Source organism: Gavia stellata, chromosome 1 (assembly GCF_030936135.1).
Source record: "Gavia stellata isolate bGavSte3 chromosome 1, bGavSte3.hap2, whole genome shotgun sequence".
NCBI lineage: Eukaryota > Metazoa > Chordata > Aves > Gaviiformes > Gaviidae > Gavia > Gavia stellata.
Window position 1 is genome coordinate 102,888,725 of NC_082594.1, and position 27,598 is coordinate 102,916,322.

The following is a 27,598-nucleotide window of genomic DNA, read 5'->3' on the forward strand; positions in this document are numbered from 1 at the left end:
CGTAAAGTCTGTGTCCGCCCCAGAGGTTACGGGCACTGAGCTGAAGGGAAGGGAGAGAGAGCAGAAAACCCTGCCTCTGGCTTTCAAGAAGAATCTTCCCTCGCTGTATGTTTCCGAAGCTTAAGCCCTTAAAATTTGGCTACTCTCTGGATTGTTTGTAGTTTCTTATTGTTCGGGGGTTTTTATTGTTTTAAAGGAAGATCTTACCTCTGTGGCTTACAGGCGGTTTCACTAAGTACAATACTGCAATGTTTCAGTCGTCAGCCACTGCAGGGGAGGGTTTAAATCCAAACAAAAACCTGCTTTCATTTAAAAAAGAGAAACAAAATAGGTTAACCTTTTTGTATCATCTTTTAAAACGTCTTAACAGCTTTAGTATTTAAAATATACTGTCCTTTGCTACAAGGTCAGAATCAGTAAAATAGATCTAAAAATTGAAGCCTGCACAGGCTTCTGGTCCTCTGCATTTGGCATAAGTTTATGATTAAGATAGCTGTCACTCTCACGTATTTGTGGTGGCTGAAGAACCTTACATTAATTCTCTTGTTTCTAAGAAGAAATCCTATTTATTAAGTGCTGGGAAAGAAATTCTCATTGTCTCAGAAGCTTTTAAATAAATCCTTTATTTTGAAAGATGTTTCTCTGCATAACTGTGTTTTTGAAACATTGTTGTCTTTAGATAGTCCCTGTATTTGTTTTGGAACATGAGATAAGTCTCATGAGGTAGAAAGAGCGAGCAGGTCTTTTTTTGTTGTTTGTTTTTGTTAAACTTGTAAAATCCCTAGGAAAGGATGCAAGTCAGACCTGCTTTGCAGAAGGTATCTGGAAGCACAAGAAGGTTTCACTAACATAATCTTCTGTTGGACAGGACTGCCTCTGATTAAGGCAAAATGGCTTTCAGTAAAGGATACCGTGTCTATCACAAGCTGGATCCACTTCCATTCAGTGTGATAGTGGAAACCAGAAACAGAGAAGAATGTCTCATGTTTGAATCCGGAGCTGTGGCTGTCCTCTGTAAGTCGATATGTTTTGATAACTACAATGTAGAAAGTTGGCAGACTTGACATTGTGTAAGCTGTTTATTTATGGAATATAAAGAAGCAACTGTTCTGTTTTTTTATTTGCTAATGGAGAGGCTTCTGATTTAAATGAGGATAAAAAAGACATTTTCATATTTTCATCTGTTGAGAGAGAATTTTACACGTTTAACTACATTTCATCATGCATGTATATTTTCACGTATACTAAATTTTCTTATTCTAATAGCTTCCAACAACACCTGCTTATTTCTTTGGTTCTGAACGTCTTTCTCCTTTTGAATACATTGAAATACTCATTGAAAAGCTAATTCTCTGTGTTGTACTTCATAATAAAAAATCGTATATTCTTAAATGGTATATCATCTTAGTTTGGTCTTTATCTCATTTTGTATCATGATTTTTGATGGCTTTTTGATTTTTAGCTTTATTTTGTCCCTGTATTTTTAACCTATCTTGAGACTCTGTATTGATTCGTCTTGTAATAAAACGAGTAATATTTGGAGCAAGGTGTCTTGCATTGCAAATTTATTTTTACATGTTTTCAGTGATAAATGCATTAAATGTTTTCCATAAATTCTTCCACACACCCCCCCCACCCCACCCCCCAGTTGAAGGAGTACACTAAGATGAGAAGTGCAGAAGAGATCCATAAAGCATATAGATAGTGTTTTAAAATGTAGTTTGGTTTGTATACTTCAGAAAGTTTGAGCATCTGGTTGCAAAGGGTTTCTAAGCTTGTTTTTGACTCTATTATAGAAAGTTTTCATACCATGGAAGTGTTGGGTTTTTTTAGTCAATAACTTTTTGATTAATTCATTCTGATGCCTGTTTGTGGTTTTCTAGCCTAGCTATTCTGAGCACCCGATCAGAAAATGGGAGATTTGATTCACTGCCTGAAGTCTGAGTGGACTCAAAAATCTACCTTTCAGGAGGATGCTCTGGCTTTGAGACTGTGAAGTGGGCTGAATGGGGAGTGTGTTTTCTAACAAGACTCAGAGTTAGAAATGTGGTTTCCAAGGAAGAGTGGGACTTGAGATGCGTTTCCTTTCTTCGGTATTTGCAATTGGCTCTCCTATACGTGAGTGTGCTCCTTGGCAGTGGCATGGTCTCTTTCTGAGGCACCTGACTGTCCCTATGTCCTGTTTAAGGTACTTAGAAGTTGAGCCATAGAGTCATCTGTACTGGACAGGCTGTATGAACAAGTACTCTCTAGCATACAGCTTAATCTGCACCTTTAATATGTGATTAGAACAAGCTGCCATTAACTGTTTGAGGCCTAGCAATGGGACATGCCAGCATGATTGACGTTACAGCTGCAATTGTGTGATGAGCCAGGTGGAAAACCATGAGTGCTTTTCTCCTATTTTTGAGAATTGTGTTTTTTCTGATACAGTTTCTTCTTACTATGTATTTAGGTAACCTCACTGACTTTGCCAGCAATATTTGAAAGGCATTGTGTAGTGTGGATTGGGTTGGGAATAAGTGTCCGGTCATAAAGCTAGTGAATAGGGTTAGTGAAATCCATAAAATGGGGGGAAAATGCTTTGAAGATTCGCGGAAAACTTTATTTTAGTATGTATTTAGTAATTACTGAACGTGCTTAAGCTACTTAAGGAGCAATGTATTAAAAATAATTTATTCCAGAAAGTTATGCTCAAAAAGGACAGTAAGTTAGTTGCTTTTTGTGCTGTGATACGCTGCAGGCACCTGGATAAACTTTCTTCTCTAAAAATTAAAAACCATATCAAAGTTCCTGCCCTCTTCTATGCCTTACGTTGTTACGAAACAGAGGAAGTGGGACCCAAAGAAAGTTTGAAAGCCTTTCTTCTCTTGGGTTCTGTACTTAGTAATAACATGTTATTAACCTGTAAAGGTTTGTCCTTGGTATTCTAATTGGTAGGTTACAACATAGTAAACATTCATACTTACCTAGAAGTTGTAACTCTGAATATTGTTTTCAGTAACCTTAACCAGTAAACTGCTTACTCTTTTTCTATCTGGTAAATGGGCATATTTTCCCAATGCATATTTAGCTGTGGCTAATTTTTTTGCTTTAATTCCCTTTTTGCACCTAAACTCTTTAGATACAGAAACATGACTCTCTTATTACTGGTTGAAAGATCACAATCATACCCTTGAACTGACAGCAGAAAAAGCGCTAGAGTTCCCTAGCTCAGGATTTTTTTTTCTCTTTTTCTGCTTGCTGTTTGCTTCTGGTATATACTCTTTTTAATGCATATTTAAAGGAGTACAATTATCAGTGCTTGGGGAAGATTTGTAAAGTACTGCTTCTCCATCTCTCTAGTCATGCCACAGAAACCAGTCACAAGATTCTAGTCTGTAGCCTTACAGACTTCTGGATATTGGTACAAATCTAAAGGCCAAAGTTAATGAAAAACTGGCCCTTGGGGAAGATTCCCCAGATGTTTGTAAAATCTGTGTGAATAGATAGAAAAATGGTCAGATCAAGTATATATCAATTTAAATCCAGAACAGTGTCACTTTAAGCTGTTAAAAACTCATATTTTTTGCTGATGGTGCTAACACTTTTTAAACTACAAAAATTGGCAATACTAATCTCAAACTGTTAGACATTTTTCAAAAGATTTTAATAAATACTGAAGATAAAATTAGGTGCTCAGCCTTATAACTGATCATAGTTCTTACCTGTGTGTAGAATGTGTAATATAGGCACAACCTGGTTGAATACACTTTACCATTAAAAGTGATTCATGTGGTTCAGTTCTGAGAGCCTTAGTGAACTGGATCTTCTGGGGTATCCATGTATAGAAATTTGTATTTGAAATGGGCTAAGAGGAAGGAATGAAAGCTTACTGATCCTTTAAATGTCATCTTAAAGGAAGTATATCCGTCATTTTGCTGAGGGAAGGAGGATAACAGTGTTAACCTTCATCCCCTTTACATTCAGTGAAGCATTGCAAGATGATTCAGAGGGTTTAGTTAGGCCTCTGTGTGAAATGCTACACAACTCATATGTTGTGTGATTTTTTTCAGCGCATGTTGTATGCGTGCTGAATCTGTTATTTAAGTCAACAAAATAAGATGGAAGAAAGAAAGGGTCGAAGGGATAGTTCACAGAGGTGGTAGTTGTTGCATAATCATTCAGTCTTAACATGGAAGCAGCCCAAGCCACGCTTCTGCTGGAAGTATTCTACATGCTGCTTGTAACATGGATTAGCTAATGTTACTGTGACCAAAACAGCTGAGAAATACTTTGCTTGCCTTTATACATTTTATATCTCTTTTATCGACTCACTCCTAGTATTGGGTTAGAACAAGATGTTTAAGTCTGAGGGGATCCTGCCAACTTGCTTCTCAAGGCCTTGTAAGAGCACTTAGTTTTAGATGTCAGCAGCTTCACTGCTGATTTGTTTAGAATTTAGTGGGATGATGTCGTAGATGTATTTTTTCTTATCTGACATATAAAATAGACAGTATATTTATTCTTTGAAATAGGACTCTTTAATGAGATACCTTACCTGTAAAGATTTCATTGACTGTGCAGGAGGGAGTTCTCTCTCCCTGATCCTCTCTGGTGAGTCATAAAGAAACGAGTGGGAAGCTGTCTTTACTCCTGTTGCCTGCAATGAGTAAAGGAGAATGTTCTGTCGTCTGGGAAAATACTGAGCCCTGAGTGGAGAGAGCAGGAGCTTTGTGCACATCATTTGACTTCAATCTTATGGTAAAGCTGAGAAGAGAGCAGGTGTGAACAGGGAGAGGCACTATGCCCACCCTGAGCTTTCTGTAGAGCTAGATAAAGTAAGAGCTGTAATAACCTGTGTGCAGCAGGCATCCTGGTATTCATAGTCATGTTTAGCAATGCTACTCTATCACCTGTTCACATTCCACTTCTTCTGAAGAAGAAAATCCTTCCACACTGCATTCGGGGTGGGGGGGGGTGGGGGGTGGGAGCAGGAAGTAGATATGCTGTTATCTATCCACAGTAGCAGATGGGATGTAATAATTTTGCAAGAGATTTTAAGTTGATGTGGTGCTTGAGGAAACTTAGACACCCAGAAGAGAAACATACTGACAGATACATTTGATGAGCACCTGCTATATGTACATAATTATTAAGGAGGTTAACATTCTGGATGCTCATAACCAGAGTTTTTTCTTCAGTGTCTGCTGCAACCAGTAATAAACTGCCATTGTGTGATTCTCTGCACCCATAGAGTTTTGAGTGGAACCACATCCCCTTAAGTAGGGAAGGAGAATATTTCAAAATAAATTACTACATTCTGTTTTTCATGATGGCATCCTATAAAATAAGCTTAATATGAATATTTTCCTGTTTTACATATGTATATAAAGGTACAATAATGATAAGAATTAAAATTCTTCAAGCAGTAATTTATCCTCTGGAAAGAGTGGCTTTATGTCAGAGAGGTCAAATACAGCTGTGGTAGAAACAATTTCTGAATGTATTTTGATGTAATGTTATATTCCTCTGAAGCCAATTTGAAGGGACCAGTGTGAAGGGACTAGGATGCAAAGGCAAACAGCAATTTCACCTTCCTGTCTTTATTACTCTTTAGACTAGGTGTCATCTTCTGGACTACGCCTTCCCATTAAACAGTATCTTAAACACTTAAGAAGCTGCAGGGAAGCAACAGCTACAGTGGATGCCAAGGGCAGCTGTGCTGGTGGAGGAGGCTGTAACCTGTCCTCCTGTCATCAGGTGCCTTTCCTAGGATTCTGCCAGAATTCATGATCCTTTCAAATCTACTGGGAAGGTGTTCTGCTCATTGCTTTCCAGGCATTTCCAAAAAAATCACACGGTTTAACAAAGGCCACATACGCTAGCCTAGCATGCTTTAAAAATTACAAGAAGTACTGTAAGAATCTTCCCAGCAGGTTGGTGGAGGCATTAACTCTTGCCTGGGAGGACTATGACCTCTTTGAATGGCATAATGGATCTGCAAGAACTTGTTCCACAGTTCTGGAAATATTAAAAAGAAGTTACTTATAAAAGATTCTGAAGGCTTTTTGCTTCTTAAGGTAGACTAGCTTTACAGCAATAGTAAAGACTATTCTGTATGTTTACCACAGCCCTTTGCATGATTTTAACACGGGATTTCGCTGGCAACATATAATTCTCTTTATGAATGTTCCCTTTTCAATTTAGTTTAATTTTAATTTCGATGGTAGCACACATGATAGTAAAAGTCTTGGGTTTGCCCTACTGGACATCCAGTGAGTGATAGCTCTTGCTAATTAAATGTCTGTTAAGAAGCCTAGTTTGCATACTTTTGGAGTTACTCAGACATAATTTAGAAAAACTAATTAACATTTTACATTTCAGATAATTTGGTAGCTTTTTTGCATGCTAGCATGTATTTGAATTGAAAACGTAATTTTGTGAATTGACTTGTACAGCAAAAATTGCAAGAGTTGGCTTTCATATAAAATAACTGTTAATCAAAGCATTCAGTTTTAGAAGAAAATCTTGGTAGATTATTGGTACTATAAAGTTTTATATTCAATGGAGAACATGTAACTGGGTCAGAAAGCCCAAATCTGATGGAAGGGGAGTCCTTGTAGGCTGTTATGTAGGTCAGCTTTGTTTTCACACTTTTGTTTCTCAGTTTGGTTTCCCCCCCCCCCGTGGTCAGTGGTAGTTGAAACGATACATTTTGTGAAGTAAATTCACATAGTATTGAAAAATAGTGTTAAAGCAACCAAGCTTTTTATTTGCTCATCTGTTACAATTTTTTGTTGTTGTTGTTCCAAACAATTTTTTTTTTCTGGTGTGTAGTATTTAAACTATTGTTCAAGGAACGTGTGGACGAGGCATTGTGGGACATGGTTTAGTGGGCATGGTGGTGTTAGTTGATGGTTGGACTTGATGATCTTACAGGTCTTTTCCAACCTTAGTGATTCTGTGTGTGATTCTGTGTGTAAACATAATTGCTAATATCTAGAGATGTCTGGGTTTTTTTTCATTGCTGGGTAGAGGTGATTTGTTATTTGGGAGTTCCTCCCCATAGTCTTAAGATGCGTGTTGATTATGGTAACGTATAAATGTATTTGAAGTGAATACTGGTACTTCATAATTTGAACTAGCAAATAGAGTGGCAAAAAAATCATCCTATTAATTCAAAGCAAATATCATATGAATTATGGCAGATTTAAATATCAGCTGTCATCCAGTTTTCTCTGCATCTATTCATGTCAGCAAAGTATCAAAGGTAATAAAATCAGTCTTCAATTGGTTGATTTATAAACGAAAATGGTGACTCCATGCTGATTTTAATGTCACCTATGTGGTAATGTTAAAGTGTTAGCTTTAATTTAAATACTGAAAGTTTAACTGTCCTGATTTGACAAAAAGCTTGAAAACCTCAGTCTTAAAAGCTCTAAAACAAATTATGAGTAGTTCATAAATTTTTCAGGTTTTAAACTTTTTGAAGTGACAGTAGCATGAGCTTTTTCTCATCTAACTTAAATGTGAAGTCTTGTTTCTGAAGGAATTGCATGTAATTTCAGGAGTGTGTCTTTGTTCCCAGCTCAGTGTCCCATGTTCTGTCTGGGAATTATAGCCACTAACTTATAATGTGTCATCATGGCAGTTTGTGAACCCACCAAGGAGAGAATGTAACTGTAGAAAGCCCAAATGTAACTTTTAACGTGATCTTAGCTTTATGATTGTTAAAATTGCAAAACTAATTTCTAATCTGGAATTAAGCAGAGTACATGTTGAACAAAGTTGTTCTGAAGACAGGATTTTTAATGGGGTTCAATTTGCGTAACAGTAAGAGGGCTGACATAATCCCTTTAAAATAATTTAATCAGTCGCCTTTTTTTAAATGAGTCAGTGATTGATAAAGTGTGGTTATTACAGATGCAGACTTGTGAATTAACTTGGAGTTTAAAAATACTGTGACACATTAATTTTTAATAAAGATTGACTTTAAATTATTTTATTCTTTTTCTCTTGACACCACAAACGAGGCTTGCTGGTTTTCTACAAGAATGCATTACAACTTGACCTGAAAACCACATTAAAAGTGTTGTGGGGCTTTTTTTTGTACTGCTAAATAGCGAGTCATTATTTCTGTTTTAGAAATTAATTAACCCGAATCTAATTAATGCAGTGGGTTAAGCAGAAGCTGCTTTTAATTTCCTTTCTGCTTAGCATCTGAACTGACAAAAAGGAATAGAAGAAATACTGCCTCATAATGTTTTTGTCCATCTTTATACACAGACATAGGTATGCTTGCATTGTCTACTGTTTAGTGCTCCTCTACAGTATAATTTTAAATCTGTTAAGTCCAGTGTTGTGGATGAAAGTTGTCATTCCAGCTGGTAATTTCTGTCTTTAGAAGCTGCATGTCTTAATTCATTCTTCTTAGCAAGTGACACCATTTTATATTTTTTTTAGACAGCCTTAATTGTGTTTGCTTACTTCCAGCTATTTAAAGATGGATAAATAGAAAAGTCAATTTCTTGAGGAGAAGTAGGTTCATTAATTTGTAGGACTTCATGTTTTTCTGAGTGCATATTTATATTAGCTGCATTTTTTTTTTTCAAGATATGGATCTCATAAATCAAAGTCAAAAGGGTTCTCATGGCTGCAGGCCAACCTACCATTCTGGGAAGAGATACTCTCATTCATTAAGAACGTTACAGAGGAAATGAGGAAATGCTCTTGGAAATGCTCTCTCCTTCTGTCAGGATTACCTTAGCCTTCCTGCGGTTTAACTTCTAAGCTGCAGTTCACCCAGTTGGTAATTTCAACTATTCATAGAGGAAACTGGAAGTTGGCTTTGCATATACACTGAATATAAGTTAATATAGTGATGGTGTCTTAGCTGTGTATTTTTGTAACTTCAGTGGCTTTTGCATATCCAGCTGTATCTGATGACTTTGTATGCTGAATGAAGTGAGAGACCATATATCTTCATGAAGCTTACTGCTTTGGTGAAGAAGGAAGAGTTAAATATGATGCTTACGGGGAGAATCTGGATGGTTCCAGGGCACTTACGTTGTTATTCACGCTGTTTGCTATGGAGTGATATGAAAACCTGCAAATTTAATTTTGGTACCTTCAGAAATGGGAAATGCCATGTGCAGTGGCAGTCAGTAATAGATTACACTCTGGCCTGGGTATTTGGTTTTTTTCTTTTAGCATCCATGAAGGAAAGGCATCCTTGTGGCTAGCACTGGGGTGGAAGTGCTGGTTCAGGAAATTCTTGTAAATGTTTGGACCTAAGTGGACTTTTGGTCTAAACCAACTGTACAACCATTTGCACGTTTTCATAGTGTTACTGCTTGTTCATGTCAGGGCCTTGAGGACACCACTAGCCCTGACTGTCCCTGCCCAGCCCCTCTGGGGCTTCCCCCACCTTGCCCACAGCCCAGGACCCTATTTCAGTCCCCTGAGGGCTGTCAGTCCCTGCCGCATCGATGCTGCAGCAAAGTGCTGGTCTCCAGCTCTACACACCCCTTCCCAGCCTGGTCAGGGGCCCTGCCAAGCCGGGCTGATGTCCTAGCCCAGCCTTGGCCTGTTCCTGTCCCCATGGCCTGCCTGGCCACCCTGGGACTGTATCTGGCCCTGGTTACCCTCACCAGGCCTGACCCTTGCCCACAGACTGACATCCTGGTCTGGCCTCAGCCCATCTGCACAGAAGTGCCTGATGTCCTGGGCTGGGGCTGCCCCCAGCCTGCCCTGCCCCCCTGGGGGGGTCCCCATGGCTACCAATGCCCTGGCCCCCAGGGACATGCTGGTCCCCACTGTGTCCCAACAATTCAAATGGAAGAAAATGGAAAGGAGTGTGGTGTAGCTGTGTCTTATTCCTGATTTCATCTTGGTTTTCAGAAAACTCAAGTGCCTTAATATTGTAGCACTCCTGATCATGGGAAGTCCCTTATTGTGCATTACCCCTAAAGCAGCCTGAGCACTGCTGCAGTCAACCATCCAAAACAGCCCTGCGTAGCTTGGGTTGGTGCTGCTGCTGCGGTAGGGAAAAGGCAGCAGTGCGGTGCTGTGGAGTTGCTCCTTTTTCTGCTGTTGGTGCTACTTCCGTGACTGCTTTTTAGCTTGGTTCCTTAAGGAAAAGGAGGTTTATGTGATAATCTTTTTTTATCCCTCTGTATTGGCTAGTATCAGTCATCACCAAATCTCAATTCTTTCAGGTTTCATGAACGCTGATGGCTAGAGGTTCAAAGAGATGCCCTCAAGGAAGGGGTATCTGCCTTACAAATTTATGTTATAAAGTTGTAACTTGTAGTAGGCATGATGTGCCTTATGGGAGGATGTTAGGAGCATGTTGCAGGTAAGCTCTTCTGTGTCCTGGCTGCCTGCTGCGGAGCCTGTTAAATGTACCTTGCACCTAGACTGGTTCTGCGGAGGCAGTGGCTGAAACCTGGGGGTAGGTGAGGATGGGCCAGGGCAGGATGGATGAAGTGAACCTTCTGAGGTGTGTGATATTTGCCACTTTCCCATGTGAATTTTGGCCTAAAAAAAAAAAATATGGGGAAAAATGCAGGCAGTGCGAGATAGAAATACTTACACGCTCACTGTGGAAAAGCTTTGCTCAGAGTTCACACTGTATTAGATCTAATGTAACTGAAAAACACGGCATGAAATGCTTTTGGTTGGTGCTTGGGTGCTTTGTTAAGAAAATAATAATTGACTAGCCACTGTAAGTTTTTCTATTTCCATTTTTGTTTTGTTTTTGCAACCCTTTGTCGCTTTATTAGCGGTGACCTTTTTTAGTGATCTGAATTTGCAAAGCCCATGTTACTTAATGTACTTTGGACATTTGATTATTAAGGCTTAGCAAGGATAACGGGTGTTCTATGCAATGGAAAAAGAGAATAAATCCATAGAAAACAGAAAAGCCATTGTTCTGTAATGTCATTAAATGCTGGCAGGCACCTTTAAGAAAAGTCCTGCAAAAAGTGTGAAACTAAACCTCATCTTTCATTAATAATTTGAAATGTGAAAGAAGAACGTGGCAGGTCTCTGGTTACCGAAAGTTGAGTTTAGAAGAGTATGTTGACATCATTAAATGCTTGCTGGAAAAATGGATTGGAAGAACCAGGTTTTGAAGTGTAGAAGTTGTTCTTTCCAGCCTGATGGTGGTCTGGTTAAGAAAAACATGGTTTGGTGATGCTGACAAAATCACTGTGCGTAAACAATGTATTTAGATTGGCTGTGAGTCTTAACGCTTATTATGGGTAGAGGACTTTCGAAATAATCATGCTGCTATAACTATCTTACCTTTAACATCTTCGTTACAGGAATAGAGTGTATCAGTGCAAATAGTTAAAGAAGCTTTTTTAAAATGCACTTAAAACATTAAATGAGCTTAGATTTCAGGCTGAGGTTAAATAATTTTTTCATCTATATTGGAGTTTCTGATCCACTTTAATAATAGAGCTGGCGGACATTTGAACAGAAGGGATAGGCTTGTGCACAGGCTATGCTTAGGGAATACTCATTAGATTCACAACAGCAATTCTAAAGAAAATATAGGTAATGTGAGAGAGAGCACAGCAGAATGCCAGGGCAATAAGCATTTTGATTTACGCTTTTCTTTATGTCAAATTCTGATTATTTTCTTTTTAGTGTCAGAGTGAAAATTAATTAGCAGATCATTTCTGAGGAGGGAGAAGGTGCTGATCTTTGGTGACCCAGAAATCTTGACCCCTGTGAATCCAGTGGCACAGCTGGAATTGTCAGTCTTTGTGCCTCAGGTGCAGTCTCAGTCATGAGCAAAAGCTCAGGACAGGTGGGATCCAGTTTCTGCTGTGCAGCATCTCTGTCACCTGGCTGTGCAGTCAAACTTGTGGGCCTGGTTTTTTGAGTGTTGACTAAAGTTCTAAAGTGTACACTAGCATTAACTCCCAGTTGAATAATGGTAGATATACTTTAATTTCTTCTAAAATATTACAAAAATTTTTTTTGTCAAAAATGTCTATGAAAATTGGGATTTCCTGATCTAAGACATGAGTTTTGGTTTGCTTGGAATATATCTAAAACTAGCTAAAATGCACTTGTGAAAATCTTGTTTACTTATCTGGAAATAATACTGCCATATCATGGTTTTATTCTTGGAGAAAAAGGATAATTTTTTTCCTGAAGAAAAGTGGCATTTAGCACTACTCTAATTTTAACGAATTACAGGAGAGCATTCTCATGGAACTCATTTGCCTGTGTTTTAGATGCTTTTTATATTAGGAGATGATGATGTTAAAAATGCCAACATTCTCCTTTAATATAACTTTTTTTTGCAAGTGCTTTTTTTGTTGCCTAAAAACATAGCGTGATCATACTTTGTCATAAAATCAAATGCTCATTTTCCATTATAAAATGCCATATGCTCATACATTTTGATTTCTTTCCAGAAGTTTCATGTAAGCGCTACTTTTGTAATCTCTTGGATTTACAGTTTAGAGTGGACTCATTCTCCCTGCCATAGTGTATGGTCTTTTACATCATAAAATCTTATGTTTTGTCTCCATAGCTTCTGCAGAAAAAGACACGATCAAGAATACCTACTCCAAAGTAATGGATGCATATGGACTCTTGGGTGTATTGAGATTAAATCTTGGTGAGTAAAACATGCAAAACCTTAATTTTTCATTTGGGAAAGAAAATTGTGCTGCTCCTGTAGAACTGCACAGCACAGGATCTTTGCAACAGGAACTGAGCTCTTTTTTTCTTTTTATTTTCTGTCTTTGTAGAGTAACTTGCAAGTTTGGAGCACTCCCAGAAATGAGGGAGTGGACAAAACTAACTTCCGTTTTCACAATCCCTATTATTTGCAGCATGGTTTCTCCTGTTTGCGTTTCCTTTTCTTCTGTAGAACTTGAGAAAGAGTTCTTGATGTTGATTCTTTTTATACTTTTTTCAGGCAAACTGGGGTCAGATTGTGTGCATTTGAACATGTAAGTACATCAACATCACACTCTACTAACTGTTACCTCTGCCTTTTCTTGTTTTACAGGAGACACATTGTTACATTATCTGGTTCTAGTAACAGGATGCATGTCAGTGGGAAAGATTCAAGACTCTGAAGTTTTTCGAGTTACTTCCACTGAATTTGTATCATTACGAATTGATTCAACAGATGAGGATCGTATTTCAGAAGTGCGCAAAGTTTTGAACTCGGGAAACTTTTATTTTGCATGGTCTGCAACTGGTGTCAGTTTAGATCTTAGTCTCAATGCTCACCGCAGCATGCAGGAGCACACTACTGACAATAGGTTTTTCTGGTGAGTTCATGATGCGTTTTATCAGACACTATGTAGAATAATGCATGCCTGTACAAACTAATCTGTGGCAAATTTTTATCGTTGTTTTTATCAGATCTTAAATATACACCTATGTCCCATAAACGTTGATGAGATAGAATAGCATTATTTTAACTCTAAGGGCATAAATATGTTATTAATGATGCAACATTTTCATGGCCACTTGGAGTTTCTTAATTGGAAGACACAGATTTCACTGCTTATGATATTATACTTTCATCTGAACAGTTGTTATGATGTCGTGTTTCAGCTTTAGTGTCTCAATTCTTCATCAAGTGTGTCAGTTTTAAAAAATGAGTGTGGTAATGGAGCTTTAAAGAAAATTTTAATGTTTTGAACATTCGGGATTCCAAAATGGTGTGGTATTTATATATAGTTTCCAAGTGGGTTTCCAACATACAAAAGGGCTTTAAAAGCTCTGTTACAAAGATAATTGTCAGGTTGCTGATTTTGTTGAAAACAGAGCCGGTAGGCTATGCTACAGTGCACATTGCTTGGCTGCTGAACTCACTATCTTTTTACTGAATATTTTTGAATAAAGTATAGGTTTTCACACAGAGAATTCCTGGTAAAAGGAATACTGCTGTTTCTGCCAATAAGCAGCTTAAGTAATGCCAATGATGCATACTGTCATGTAAGAAATTCTGCTCCCATATTTTCAGCCTTTGTTAAAAATGGTGTATGTGTCCATGAACCTTGGAAGGGTTCTGAAGACTTGTCAGTATGCTGTGAGAACAGGTGAAAAGCTACATCTTCCCCCCTCTTCTGTCCAATATACAAGACACCAAATCAGCTCTGGCATATGTGCCAGTGCTACTGTACTCTTTGCCACTATTTTTGTCAGATAGAGGAGTATGATCAGATTGCTATGTAAGACAAAATATGTGTATTAAGACAGAAAATAAGCTCTAGTCTTCACAAACACATCTACCTTGATGTAGGTTTACAGGAGTTACGGGAACCTAGCTGTTTGTCTCTCTGCATCTGGAAAAAGACTGGGCTCTCTGTTGATAAGTCAGTATTTCAAGGCTTGAGAAATTGTGGTGCCTGTTGACCCTGTCCAAATAAGCTTAGCTGATTTTGATCTCTGTTGTAAAACTTCTTAAGTTACGTGGCTTTTTTTTCAGTAAGAATCAGTCCTCGGAGGAGGTAGATGGAATGTCCCAGATTCCAAGATCTAAAAATGCAAACACTGCAAGTCAATAACAGAAAGTATTCTGCTTATGGACTTCAGTAAGCTTTCTTGGGCTTTTTCTATCCAAAAGTTCCAGTCTCAGATTGCCTAGGGAAAGAATATTTTTTGCTTTCTCAGTCTCCTGTTGTAATCCATCTGTATACTTTTCTGTAAAGTGAATGCATACTTGATTCACGGGATTTGAATCTTCATTAATGATTGAACTGAGTTGTTTGATAAGTTGCAGGTTTGTTTTTTTTAAATTGGAAGTTTAGAATGAAAAGGCTAAAATGAAAGTGAATAGCTTAAACCTTTATACCAAGTAAGTTATTTGCAATTATGGTAGAATTTTCTGGGCGGTGACAAAACCAGCCGTCTTACTAGAGTTTACTTTTCTTTGCTATGCAGAAAACTTTACTTCCTTTTTATACAAGTGAGTGTTTCCAAAGAAGAGCAAAAGCCAAGCCCCACTAGAGTGAGGTAAACCAAAAAAAACTCACAATACTCAAATTTTAGTCTGATTTGGTTACTACAGTGTTGATTGGTACAATGTAATGCACAGGTATATCCAAACTGTGGATCTTTCTTTCATTTGAGCAGTAATTGGTATTAGAGAATGGTATATGCAGTATATAATGTACCAACACTTAAACCTGAAATTGATATGTACAGAAATTTGAAAATGAGTTGGCTATGAATGTATTCCTGGAAGTCTGTCTGGGCAAGTGATGCATTATGGTGATGTATAATAGAAATAATCAATGTATGTTGACAATAATTTTTTTCTAGCTTTATTTTGTGGTGTTGTGAAATTGAATGGTGCTTTACTCATCACAAGAAGTAACCCCGTAATTGGAATTCTGGCTTGCTTTTCCTAGAGTCTGTAATCTTTGGCTTCTCATAGCAAGGCTGAGTGGAGAAATATAAACAAGCTTGGAGTGTTGTTTTTTGCTGGGTGAAGGGCAGAGACTGTAAGGGTTGTTTTTTTTTAAGGTCATTACAATTCATGGCTTCACTCCATATTCTTATTGTGCAAACATTTAAGCTGTTCTCTTGTAAACTTTGCTATTTCAAGTATGTTTAAATAAGAGTTATATCATAAAACTATAACATGTATTTTCCTTATTTGTAGTAGTGGGTGCAAAATATAAGACGTTAGTAGCTGGCTTAACAATTTGAGCTGTATTTTATTTCCTTCCAGTTATTTTTTTTTTTTTTTTCCTGTTAGGAACCAGTCACTGCATTTACATCTGAAGCACTATGGTGTGAACTGTGATGACTGGTTGCTACGGCTCATGTGTGGAGGAGTGGAGATAAGGACAATTTATGCGGCTCACAAGCAGGCAAAGGCTTGTCTCATTTCACGACTAAGCTGTGAACGGGCTGGCACCAGATTTAATGTCCGGGGAACAAATGATGATGGTCATGTTGCTAATTTTGTTGAAACAGAGCAGGTATGTCACACTACAGTGCACATTTCTTGGCTGATGAACTCAAAATAAGCATGTGTGTGGATAGTTTTTTTGCCCTAAATCAACAGATCACAAGTCAAGTTTGTAACCAACAGATACTGGAATAGTTCCTTTGCTGCTAAATAAGGAATCTAAGTAGGTTACATAATTTCATGATCTTGGTTTTTAGTGTAGCTTAGGGTAAGGGCGTGCATGGGTCTGAGTTTCAATAGCTTAAGAAGCTGTTATCCATTACCCGAACGATTGTAGGTGGCTGTACTTCCTTTTAGCCCCTTGAGCTGTAGGTGAGTGTGTACTTCTTTTGGCCTGAGCTAATAGTAATGTAAAAGACCTTAGAAACAAGCGAAGAGATTTTTGGCAAATACATGGTATCTTGTGGTTCAGGAAAGATAAAAGCATGCCTATGGTTACTTAACACAGCTCCTCTGAAAGGTAGTTTTTAAAGCCACTGTAATTCCGCTGCATTTGATTTCGTATCTTTGCCCTTATTACATCGAAATGCAAGAAGCTATTAAATCATTGTTTGCTGGCCTTTTTTTGCTCACTTCTTACCATAACCTAGTTACCAAGATATGTTGTTCCTGCAACTGTATTCATGTGAACAGGTATCTTTTGGTTGACTCACTGACTCTTTGCAAAGCCTAGGTGAGTTTGGTAGGCTTTAATCCAGGAAGGGCTCTGCTTGTACACATCCAATTTCAGGAGTTTAGTCAGAACACTGTTGTTACAGTTTCTCTGTCCAAGTTTCCTGGCAGGCTAATGTCACTAGATGACTGTGGCATATCATTCCACTTAAAGTTTCCTTTCCTGTATACTTAATAGACCATTGTATTTTGGATTCTGATGCACAAGATCTGTGCAGGTGTTCTGAGTAGGCTGCATTGTTATTTTTGGTGCATTGGTATACATTTTAACTGTTCCTACAGGAAGGTCTTTTCTAAAACAAGTTACTGTTAGCACAGAAGTTATTCAGGCCCAGATAATAAAAGCTTGCTGTATTTTCTCAGAGGTTGTGAATCATGACTCTGCAAGGAAGCATGAAAGTGCCAGAACTCCTTTTATGAATTGCTCAGAGGGGATAGAGAGAAAAGTCTAGCGAACACACTTAATATTTTAGCTTGTAGTGTGGAATATGTAATATGTAAATATATTTTATTTTCTCTATGTTTAGCTAAGGTTAAGAAACCTAAAACCTTATACTCTGTAATACCTATCAATATTATGCTTTTTTTTTCTTAACAGGTGATATTTTTAGATGACGCTGTGTCATCTTTCATACAGATTCGAGGATCTGTTCCATTATTTTGGGAACAGCCAGGCCTGCAGGTAAGCAGGAGGTAGATTTAATTATACAGATAATTCTTATTCATGTCTTTTTAAACATCTTACGGTAGCATTTAGGCTCTCCTGCACAGTTACCTGTCAGGATGAGGTTATCCTTTGGAAGCAGGTTGGTGCTATTGTTTAATTCACCAAGTCTGCTACTCTCGAGTCTCTGAATGCTGTTTTGCACAAGATTTGATTGTCCATTGCTTTTTAGATGTTTTCTCTTTGACATTCTGAGTTTTTCTGTTTTAATTTAAATTGCTATTTTAAAATAGCTTATCTAAGGGCACGCAGTGAACTGTTCTTGAAGATAAGGCTTTTCAAGAAGTCAGTTTGAATAAAGAGTTACTGTAATAAAATTTCATCCCAGTTTCCTTGAAAGAAGGATTGTATCAGCAACTACTACTGTGATACAATTTTTACAGGGAAGATTAAAAAAAGTTCATGCCTCACAGTTACTCTGGGCTCTTTAAACTAGACGTACAAGCATTTTGCAATAGAATTGCTGAAACATTTACATGCCTTTTACTCAAAACAAGAAGTAATTAGATGATATGACTAAGTATATTAAATGAAAAAAGTGTTTTTTAGGAAAAATAAGAGGAATTTAAGAAAAGCCTGTAAAAAGAATGCATACCATAGCAAGCAGAATAAATTTTGGAGATTTCATTTAGAAAGTGAAATTAATTTTTAGGTCATTTTTAGGATCAAAAGAGGTCTTTGAAGAACAATTAATCAAATGTGTAAAACTAAATAATTCAATGTAATCTTCATGTCATAGGTGGGATCCCATCGTGTCAGAATGTCAAGGGGTTTTGAGGCAAATGCACCAGCTTTTGACAGGTGAAAGAATGTCTTAAATTTTTGTTAATGCACTACAAACCTCTGATAAATGATGCTTCAGAGGGATGGGATATGTTATTCCAAATGGGAGGCTTTGTCTATACAAATGTGTGATTCAGCAAAGCAGTAAACTGCCTGGGCAGCTTTTTCAAACTTCTGCAGAATTGTTTATGCCTTTGAGTGCTTTGTTGAAAAGTTTGAAGAAAATTTAAGAATAGTGAAATACTTTGTTAAATTGAAAACAAAAATTACAGCATGTTTACATTGAATAATCTATGTTTGTCAGCTGCTGTATAAAAGAAAAAATTATATCTTGATTTTATTCCTGCCATGACACATCAGCTTCACAGGCTTACGGTTTTAACTAAATGTATGTTGCTAAATTAGTGCTATTATCCTAATTAAATAGCAGTCAATGGTTGTATGCTGTTACTGAGTTATACCGATTTGTTTGGACATGACATAATAAAAGGCTTGTGGCAGTTATTAGAGTACCCAGTACATTTCTGCAGCATCTCAGTCAGTGTTGCACATGTTCATGTTAATTTTCTGCATGCCAGAAGATGAGCATGGAATTTTTCTTCTGTTAACAGGCATTTCCAAACTCTTAAAAATTTATATGGCAAGCAAATTATTGTAAATTTACTTGGGGCAAAAGAAGGGGAGCACATGCTCAGCAAAGCTTTTCAGGTGAGTATGACAATTCTCTCACTGTACTTATCCTTGGAATTTGCCTGTTTGCAATGAAGCTTTTATATAGCCTTCGAAAAATGAAACAGGTATGCTGTGCTCTGGAGCAACTACCACTTGTGGTTAAAATTGTTTTTATCATAAAAGCACTGCTTAAGATACATAACATGAAAGGAATTTTTAAAAGCTCTATATACAATTAGTATTTGATTATGTTTAGATTGGTTACTGTACTGAAAAATTATAACATCAACATAGTGTTGAGGGATTTTCAGTTATTTTCATATTTCATGCTTATTAGTGGCTTATTTGAAAAAGAAATCTTTTTTGCACTATGAAATTGGTGAATAAATAAATGATACTTTGTGGTATTTAATACTGTGATGTTTCTTTTAAAAATCTTTGCCTTGCAATTCCTGGATATATTCCTTAATATTTTTTAAAAATCACTGATTTTTTTAATTAATTTAAGCATAAAAGCTGCTTCGTGATTAAATAGAAATGCTTGTTCAGAAGATGTTAACTCTAAGTGGCCATTTTCATGAATTCCCACTAGTTAGGTTAAAAATAACTGTCACATTGTAGTCCATAAATACTGGCAGTTTGAGAAGTTCGTCTGAAGCCAGAGAACATGTCAATAGCCATCTGTTATTTCCCTTTCCCATTTTCCTTTTGCCTTTCTGTTATAATGGTTACATATCTTAGGCCATTCACTAGTATCTTTTCTGTATCCAGCTCTCCTGGTAGGAGGCATTAGTGCTACCAGATGCGTATCAATGCCTAATGCATGCAGATCATAGCTTTGCCAAAAGTGAGCACTTCAAGGTTTTTCAGGGAAAGTTTTGCTTAAGCCACCCTTCACAGCAACCTAAATAATTTGTCTGTTTTTTTCAGTAGTAGTTTATGGAGTGTTTACTCAGTCCCCATTGCTGGCAGGTGTGTCTAAAAATGTGACTGTTAGTGAAAGGGGTTTCCACTGAAACAGCTCTTTGTAAATCGAAGCATTTTAACAGTAGAAGAGGCTGTAGACTGCCTTGGTGATCCCTAGTATAGTGAGGAAAAAACTGACTTTGATTGTGACAAGAGAAAGAAAAAACAGGTGAAATACTAATCAGTTCTGAGTGATTTGTTGAACAATAGTGATAAAAATGGTTTCGTTTTACCTGAGAAAGCATGTAATAAACAAGATAGCTAATAAAACAGCTTTAAAAATATTTGTAGCCTCTTATTTAGCTTATACTACTATATGTTGAGATATTGGTATATACTTTTTTCTTCTCTTTTTACAATGTCAGAGCCATTTGAAAGCATCTGAACATTCAGCTGATATCAAAATGGTGAACTTCGACTATCATCAAATGGTTAAAGGTGGAAAGGCAGAAAAACTACACAGTGTGCTTAAACCTCAAGTCCAGAAATTCTTAGAGTGTGGATTTTTTTATTTTGATGGAAAGGAAGTTAAAAGGTTTGTGTGTATAACTTTTGTAAATTTCTTCAAATTAAATTATGGTTTGGGGATGCTTTCCACCCCTTAGCAAGAAGATAAGAGAAGAAAAATGTTGCTTCTGTTTTTATTGTATCCAAGGTGATGCTCAACAACTGAAATATGATTTTATTCTATTAAAATTTTGTCTCGTTCTTATTATGCTCTAAAAATCTTAATGGAAAATATCGCTGAGACATTAATGGGGCATGACTAAATTTCAGGCCTTGACCTCATGATTTTGGTGAAAATGGGCAATTGTCCTTTTTCTTGGGTGCACCCGCATGGGATTAAAGAATTAATATCTTTCCATCTTCCTGTATAACGTTATTCATATTTTCCTCAGCGATGGAGCATACCATGTTCTGTTTGTTGTAAATGCTGATGTTCAGTGCAATCTTTTTCTAAATCTGTTTGTGCCTGGATGCCCCATTTGAGAGATTCAGTTCTCCACAAAGTATGAATGGGATGCATGTTTTCTGCTCTGCTCTGTACTTCCCCGTCCTGCTGTACTTGTACTTCTGTCCCTATTTCCCCACCCCTCTTCCTAGAGCAAAGGCTGTGCTTATCTCAGCAGGAAAAGGGAAGTAGGGTTAAAAATAGGCAACATTCCTGCTCATCTCCTTTCCACATCCTTCCTCCTTTTAATTAATACCAGAGCAAACTGCTGAGTGAGGTTCCTCATGAGAAAGAGAATTGTTGAGTGAGTGGGTTGTGCCACATGCAGTGGGGTTTCATCTTCTAGTGTAGTGGGAGAGGAGAAGAGGGTTCCAGTGCCACTCTGTGCTCTAACTTGGCTGTGGGATTAAATCCCCTAAGGGCAGGTTTTAGTAGGCCTGAATAAGATTAGATCTAGTGGGAGAGTGCTTAGGTCCCATCTCCACCTCAGAACGTCACTGACCCTTCTCCAGAAAGCTGTGGTGTGACACTTCATGTTGGGAGAACACCATTTTGTGTTGATGGAGATTCAGATAATATTATTATGAATCACAGAATCACTAAGGTTGGAAAAGATCTGTAACATCAAGTCCAACTGTCAACCCAACACCACCATGCCCACTAAACCATGTCCCACAATGCCACGTCCACACGTTCCTTGAACGCCTCCAGTGATGGTGACTCCACCACCTCCCTGGGCAGCCTGTTCCAGTGCTTCACCACTCTCTCAGTAAAGAATTTTTTCCTGATATCCAGCCTGAGCCTCCCCTGGTGCAACTGGAGGCCATTTCCTCTTATCTTATCGCTAGTTACTTGGAAGAAGAGACCAACACCTGCCTCTCTGCAAACCCCTTTCAGGTAACTGTAGAGAGCAATAAGGTCTCCCCTCAACCTCCTCTTCTCCAGACTGAACAACCCCAGTTCCCTCAGCCGCTCCTCATAAGACTTGTGCTCCAGACCCCTCACCAGCTTTGTTGCCCTTCTCTGGACACGCTCCAGCACCTCAATGTCCTTCTTGTAGTGAGGGGCCCAAAACTGAACACAGTATTCGAGGTGCGGCCTCACCAGTGCCAAGTACAGGGGCACGATCACTCCCCTACTCCTGCTGGCCACAAAAAGACTGACAATAGAATGACAGCCAAATAGGCTGTGGCTTGTGACAGCTTGAAGAATTGCATTAATAAAAGATGATACAGTGATGATTTTTATAAATTCATGGACCACTTCCTTTGAAGAATGTCAGGTTTTTTTCTAACATAGATAGCAAGTTGCTTTGTATTTCAAATAAAATACAGAGATAGTAATGAAAAAAAATAATCTTGGAGAAAGTTCTTCAAAACTTTCTACAAGTTATGGTTAGATCTCCAAATAAATGTGATGAAGCCTCACTGACTTGATTGGATAAAGTGTGTAGAGGAAATAATGAAAGTAAGGAATAAGTGTGTATCATTGGGAGAGCCATCAGAATTTTGTAGTCATAGCCACGCAAGAACAACATGGATATTGTCTAATATGATCCTTCTGAGAGCTTATAGCGTGGGGTTATTGGGCTTCTTGCAAAGAAGGGAGAGCAGTTCAGAGTGCCTGAGGGCCTCAAGCATCTGTTGAGCTAAGGAAGCGAGGCTTATTTTTCATTTTTATTTGGAGAGGAAAGAGAAAGTAATGAGGGGTTGAAATTGGCTTTAGTTTTATCACAAATTCTTGTTACTTTAGTTAAACAAATCCAAGAACTGTCCTAACATTTTTTTTCATTTTTGTTTTAACTAAGAGTTACTATTTCCTTCTGAGATTCTTGGGAAGTGTGTTAGTTGGATTGTTTGAAAAGAAAACTTAATCCTGCATAACACTTTAGCCGAGCAAGCAAGAAGAATAGAGAAAAACTGAAGAAGAAAGACTCATGTTATTTGCAGAAAATAAATTGGTTTTGTAAAGTGACCGCTGCTGCAAAATTCACTGCTCTTATTGGAGCTAAGCCTCTATTGCTGATGTATTTATAAACAGACTTTCAATGATAGTAACATTGCACTGACAATACCCTGATTTACTATTCTTGTTCAGATCTTGATGTCCCTGTCTTTGTTGATGATATGTGTGTTAAATGAGTTATTTCAGTTGTTTTCTCTCTCTGTCTCTCATTGTCCTTGGCACAGATCTCAAAGCGGTACTGTCAGAACAAACTGCTTGGACTGTCTGGATAGAACAAACAGCGTGCAGGCTTTCTTTGGCTTAGAGGTAGGAAAAACAGTGTCCAGATACACAGCTGCTCCTGATGCTTCTGTAGCAGTTAGGCTGTAAAAGTAGCGTTACCTTCCTTATGAAAGATGAATTAAAATCTGTCATAGATGGCAGTTTGATTTATAGCATGATACTTCTCTTGTTCTGGGGCAACCAGATCTTAGTTACAGAAGCAGTCGTTGTGTAGTAGTTGTAATTAAACAGTCATGCAGCATTATGAGAAATGTTCATTCTTCTTTAGGTGTCAGTTTCTTAAGTCTGTTAAGGTTCAGGCCTGTAATTCTAGTAGTGTTGTAGTCCCTCATGAAAACACTTGCGTTCACAGTTACTCATTAGGTGAAGTTCTTCAGCATATAGGATTACTGTGTTCATGTTTTCACAGCACTGTGCTGTGAATTCTTCATGGGGTGATACCATGGTGGAGGCTTTGGCCACACTCAAATTGAGTAGTTGGAAGTTAACTGTGGGATTCAGTCCTTCTGCAGGGTTGTGCTTCAGCATATTGGCTTGCTGTTGAACAAAAAGGTTCTAGCCTGCAGGCTTATACAGTAGAGCTTGAACACATGAACCTGATACAAATTGATGGAGTAAAATAGTACTGATTGGGCTGAAAGAGTAGCTGTGAAAAACTGTTGACAGCTCCACTCATCTTAATAAACTAAGTTTGACTCCTGAAGCTAAAATCCTTAGCATGTTTAAAAATGAAAAATTGTGGGTGCTGTAACATCGCACTAAGTAAAAGTATTATTCTTTTGTTTTCTGAATTTTATTTAATTAAAATGTGCTTGTTTTAGCATCTATAGGAGGAATTTCTGTGAGAACTGCAAAAATCCATTGGCTGTAGAACAAACATTTCTGATTCTGGAATACGTAGTGCTTTACTGCTGCATTTACCAAGTGAACATTGTTGCCAGTTCATTGGTGTTTTAGTTGAATGGAATACTGAACTGTTTACCCTCATGCAAATACTCTGAAAATTTTTCTCTTAACATTCAACGTTGGTACATACTGTAGCAGATACAACACAGTTTGAAAGATCTAATGCCTTTTTTTCTCCATTGTTTCAGCTCTGCATGTACCATAGGGGGTCACGCTTTTTGATTACTAAAACTAAGAAAAATAATTCTCGGGCTTTTCTTTAGTTCACTGCGTGTTGAAAAGAGTAGTGGCATGGTTTGACAATCTCACATCATTGTATTGCATTATCTAGTTTGTATATCTGTCCATCCTGTATTGGCTTTGCCATGGGAGAGACAAATGATTACCTTCAAGTCTTTCCTGGTCTAAATCTGTTTGTTGGAGTTTAACAGTTCACTGTAGATAGAAATACAAGCTTGAAGTAAGCAATTAGATTATCTTAAATGAGCCGTGAGAAACATTGCCTTATGTACTTTACTGATAATACAGTAGTTTTCTATGGCGTAAGAACAAATCTTTATACACCCTTAATGCATATAGTACTTATATGGCAAACTGAGGTTTGCAGCTCTATATTTTTCCTCTCTTATCCTTTTAAGAACTGGATTAAATATTGTCATTTTTTTTAGGCCAGGTGTGCCAAATTTTTTTTTGGTGAGAGCTAAATTATTATTTCAGCTAAAATACGAGAGCTGAAAGTATAAAACTAATTAATAAGAAGGAAAATGGTAAATCCTTGTGAGCTCCTTACTTAATTTGAAAATTCTATTTAAATGAGATACTTAAATTCTTACTTTTTTTAACTTGATAGATACTTCATATAACAAGTACTGAGCTCTGGATGACCACCTAAAATTGCAAGATGAAGCACCCAATTTCTGAAGCTTCTTTTCTTGTTTATTTCTACTTAATTTTGTCTGCAAGTTTCCTTTTGTAACTTTCATTCATTCCTGCCCAACCTTCAGAATTTTGCCTTTATGTCATTTTATGTTCATCATTTTAGACGAATCCTTCTTCCTGTTGGACACCTCAGGGTTTTAAAGATTTTTAACAGCTCTTGAAAATAGCTTTTTTTACTTAGTTTTAATTTTTGATATTTATTTTCAGTATTATGTTGGTAGCCACGAACACTAGACACTTACTTGACTTTTTTTAAATAATCATGATTCCATAAACCAGGATTTCAAACAAGGTACAATACCCCATTCTACATCCATGAGCATAATGCTACATTTAAGTAATGTATTTAAATATAAAATAATACATTTATATGTCTTATGTGTATACAATTTAAAAGCATTTAATGTAGACTGTGCATTGTGGAAAAGTAAATCAGGTATATTTATTGTAAGGGTAAAGATTGAAGTGTGTTACGCATGAAAACAGAGTGAATGACAGAAGCCATTACCATTTCACTGATCACAGAGCTCTGTTGCTGCTGCATGTAGTAATAGAGGTCGGTGTGTTTGGTATTACTTTTTTGGGAAGAACATTAATTGCTCTAATTTTAAATTATGTAAATAGAGAGACTTGAGGACCAAAAATAACTTACCTTGTAATTAGTGAATTTTTAGATGAAAGTATTTATAAATCAACTACATAATTCTTTTCCCATATTACTACCTATCTTTAAAAGAAAATGAAATGCTGGTGCTAAAGTTATACGTACGATGCAGCCTTTCAAACATGACATGGTGTCAGTTTGTTCAGAATGATACCTATAAACAAAAGAGTTTTTTTGTGCATATATGCTGAAAAAATACGATGTACCTTTTAATAAATACATTTAAAGATTTTTCTTTTGCAAATGTTCTCCTCAACTGTTGCAGATGCTAACAAAACAACTGGAGGTATTAGGATTAGCTGAGAAGCCTCAGTTGGTTACTCGCTTTCAGGAAGTTTTCCGATCCATGTGGTCTGTGAATGGTGATTCTGTTAGTAAAATTTATGCTGGAACTGGAGCCCTTGAAGGAAAAGCTAAGGTAAAGTACATTTTATTAAAAACTTTAGCAGTAGTCAGTATGGGTTTTAAAAAATTCTGTCATTAATATAACAACAATGAGATTTTCTTTTTTAAAATGTACGTTTGTTGTAATCCTAAAAAAGCCAACCAACCAACCAAAAAAAATTAACATAAGGTTGGTTATGTTGATAACCAGATTTTGTTTCAGTACATCCTTTCTCAGCCATGCCCATGCCTCCCAGATAACACCATTCTGAAGGAAAGGATGAGGCTCAAAACTTTCATTTTTTAGATCATAGTTCAGAAAAACATATATTCACATCAGCTTTAGTTTCTTTGAATATTTGAATTTCATTTTTCTCTCTGTACTTCTGCCTCCTATTGTTTCAGTTTCATTCACTATATTTCCTTTCTTTTAAAATGTGTTTCACTGGATGTTGTTCATGCTTTTAGTGTTTATTAACAGTGTTAAAATTAAACAGGTTGCAGCTGGGTGTTTTTTGTTTGCATGTTCCTGCAGCTATTTCCTTTTAGTTTTGCAATTACTGAAAAAAACCCAAATTCTGTTTCTACCTTGCTTTCTAATGTTGTGATAACAATTCTGTACTACATGACAGTGTAATGCTCTGTTTCTCTTCACCTTGTTTTGTCTTTGATACCTGAGTTGTTCAGATTTTCCAATGCTGTCTTTTATTTTTCTTTTAACAATGTTGCTTTTTTTGTTTCCATAATTCTTTCTCTTATCACTTGATACCTGTCAAGACAAACAAATGTTGAACCATAGCAGCTTTTGCCCTTAGTTCCTTCAATAATTTCTTTTCATACCATTCTTTTTGTTCAAGAATGCGCTGCTTCTTATTCCATATTATATACTGTGTACTCATAGTTGACTGTTTTGTTTTTCCATCACTTGTTCATTCAAACCACGTCAGGGTCCTTCTCTGCACATGTACAAGGCATCGCTGTAAGCTACAAGGAAAGAAAATAAGTAAAATAGACTTGTTGCTTATTCTACCCTTAATTGGTGCATACAAGACTTTTTTCATTTGGGAATTGCTTGTATTTTAGTACAGAGTGGAATTTGGTTAAAGATGTTTAGTTTTATTTTCTTTCAAAAATGTCACCCAGACCATCAGGAAAACTACAGTAAGTATTTTATGGGATGTCTCCCCTTCTCCGAACTTTCTCATTCAGCCTTACTTGTTTCTTTTCCTAAATTAATAGTTTTCTGCCATTCATTTGGCTACTTAAATTTTTTACTTTGTAAAATGTGTTTACTGTAGTTACACTTCCATTTTTAATGTTTAAAACACAGAGTACATTTACTCTGCTGTCTTTGTAATAACAAAGAATCCCTGCCCTGGTACAACTGTTAATGAGTACCACATCTCATAAATCAAGCACAGCATCCATGGCAGAAGCTCCATCTATTTGAAGAGGATCTTTAGTACTTGCAAAGCCATACACTACTTGCCATTATTTCAGTGAAACCTGACCAGGTCACTATGCAGTATCTTCTTGAGTACTCTGATAATATATTTTAAAATGTAGTTTCTAAGTTGTTAGTTGTATTCTTGTTTCTCAAATGAAAAGTTTGATGGTTGAAATTTTTCCATTTCTTGCTCGACAGTTTAATTCTTCAAAGTCCAAGAATACTTAGAAGTAAAAATCTGGAAATTTAGGATAGGAGAAAATACATTTTAACCTTAAATGTGTTAATATACATTTCTG

General features: G+C 37.1%; 1 protein-coding gene across 4 annotated transcripts in view; it reads left to right on the forward strand.

The window, feature by feature from the left end:
- Positions 1 to 880: 880 nt before the first annotated feature.
- SYNJ1 (synaptojanin 1) overlaps positions 881 to 27,598 on the forward strand; it is a 66,846-nt gene continuing 40,128 nt past the window's right edge. For all 4 annotated transcript variants that reach the window (XM_059826413.1, XM_059826405.1, XM_059826420.1 and 1 more), the window contains exons 1-10: positions 881 to 1,014; positions 12,536 to 12,622; positions 13,019 to 13,286; positions 15,728 to 15,953; positions 17,214 to 17,297; positions 18,079 to 18,140; positions 18,734 to 18,830; positions 20,126 to 20,295; positions 22,902 to 22,983; positions 25,734 to 25,886. In XM_059826413.1, the coding sequence (XP_059682396.1) occupies positions 891 to 1,014; positions 12,536 to 12,622; positions 13,019 to 13,286; positions 15,728 to 15,953; positions 17,214 to 17,297; positions 18,079 to 18,140; positions 18,734 to 18,830; positions 20,126 to 20,295; positions 22,902 to 22,983; positions 25,734 to 25,886 (1,353 nt within the window). In that variant the 5' untranslated portion in view covers positions 881 to 890. The remainder of the gene's footprint in view (positions 1,015 to 12,535; positions 12,623 to 13,018; positions 13,287 to 15,727; positions 15,954 to 17,213; positions 17,298 to 18,078; positions 18,141 to 18,733; positions 18,831 to 20,125; positions 20,296 to 22,901; positions 22,984 to 25,733; positions 25,887 to 27,598) is intronic.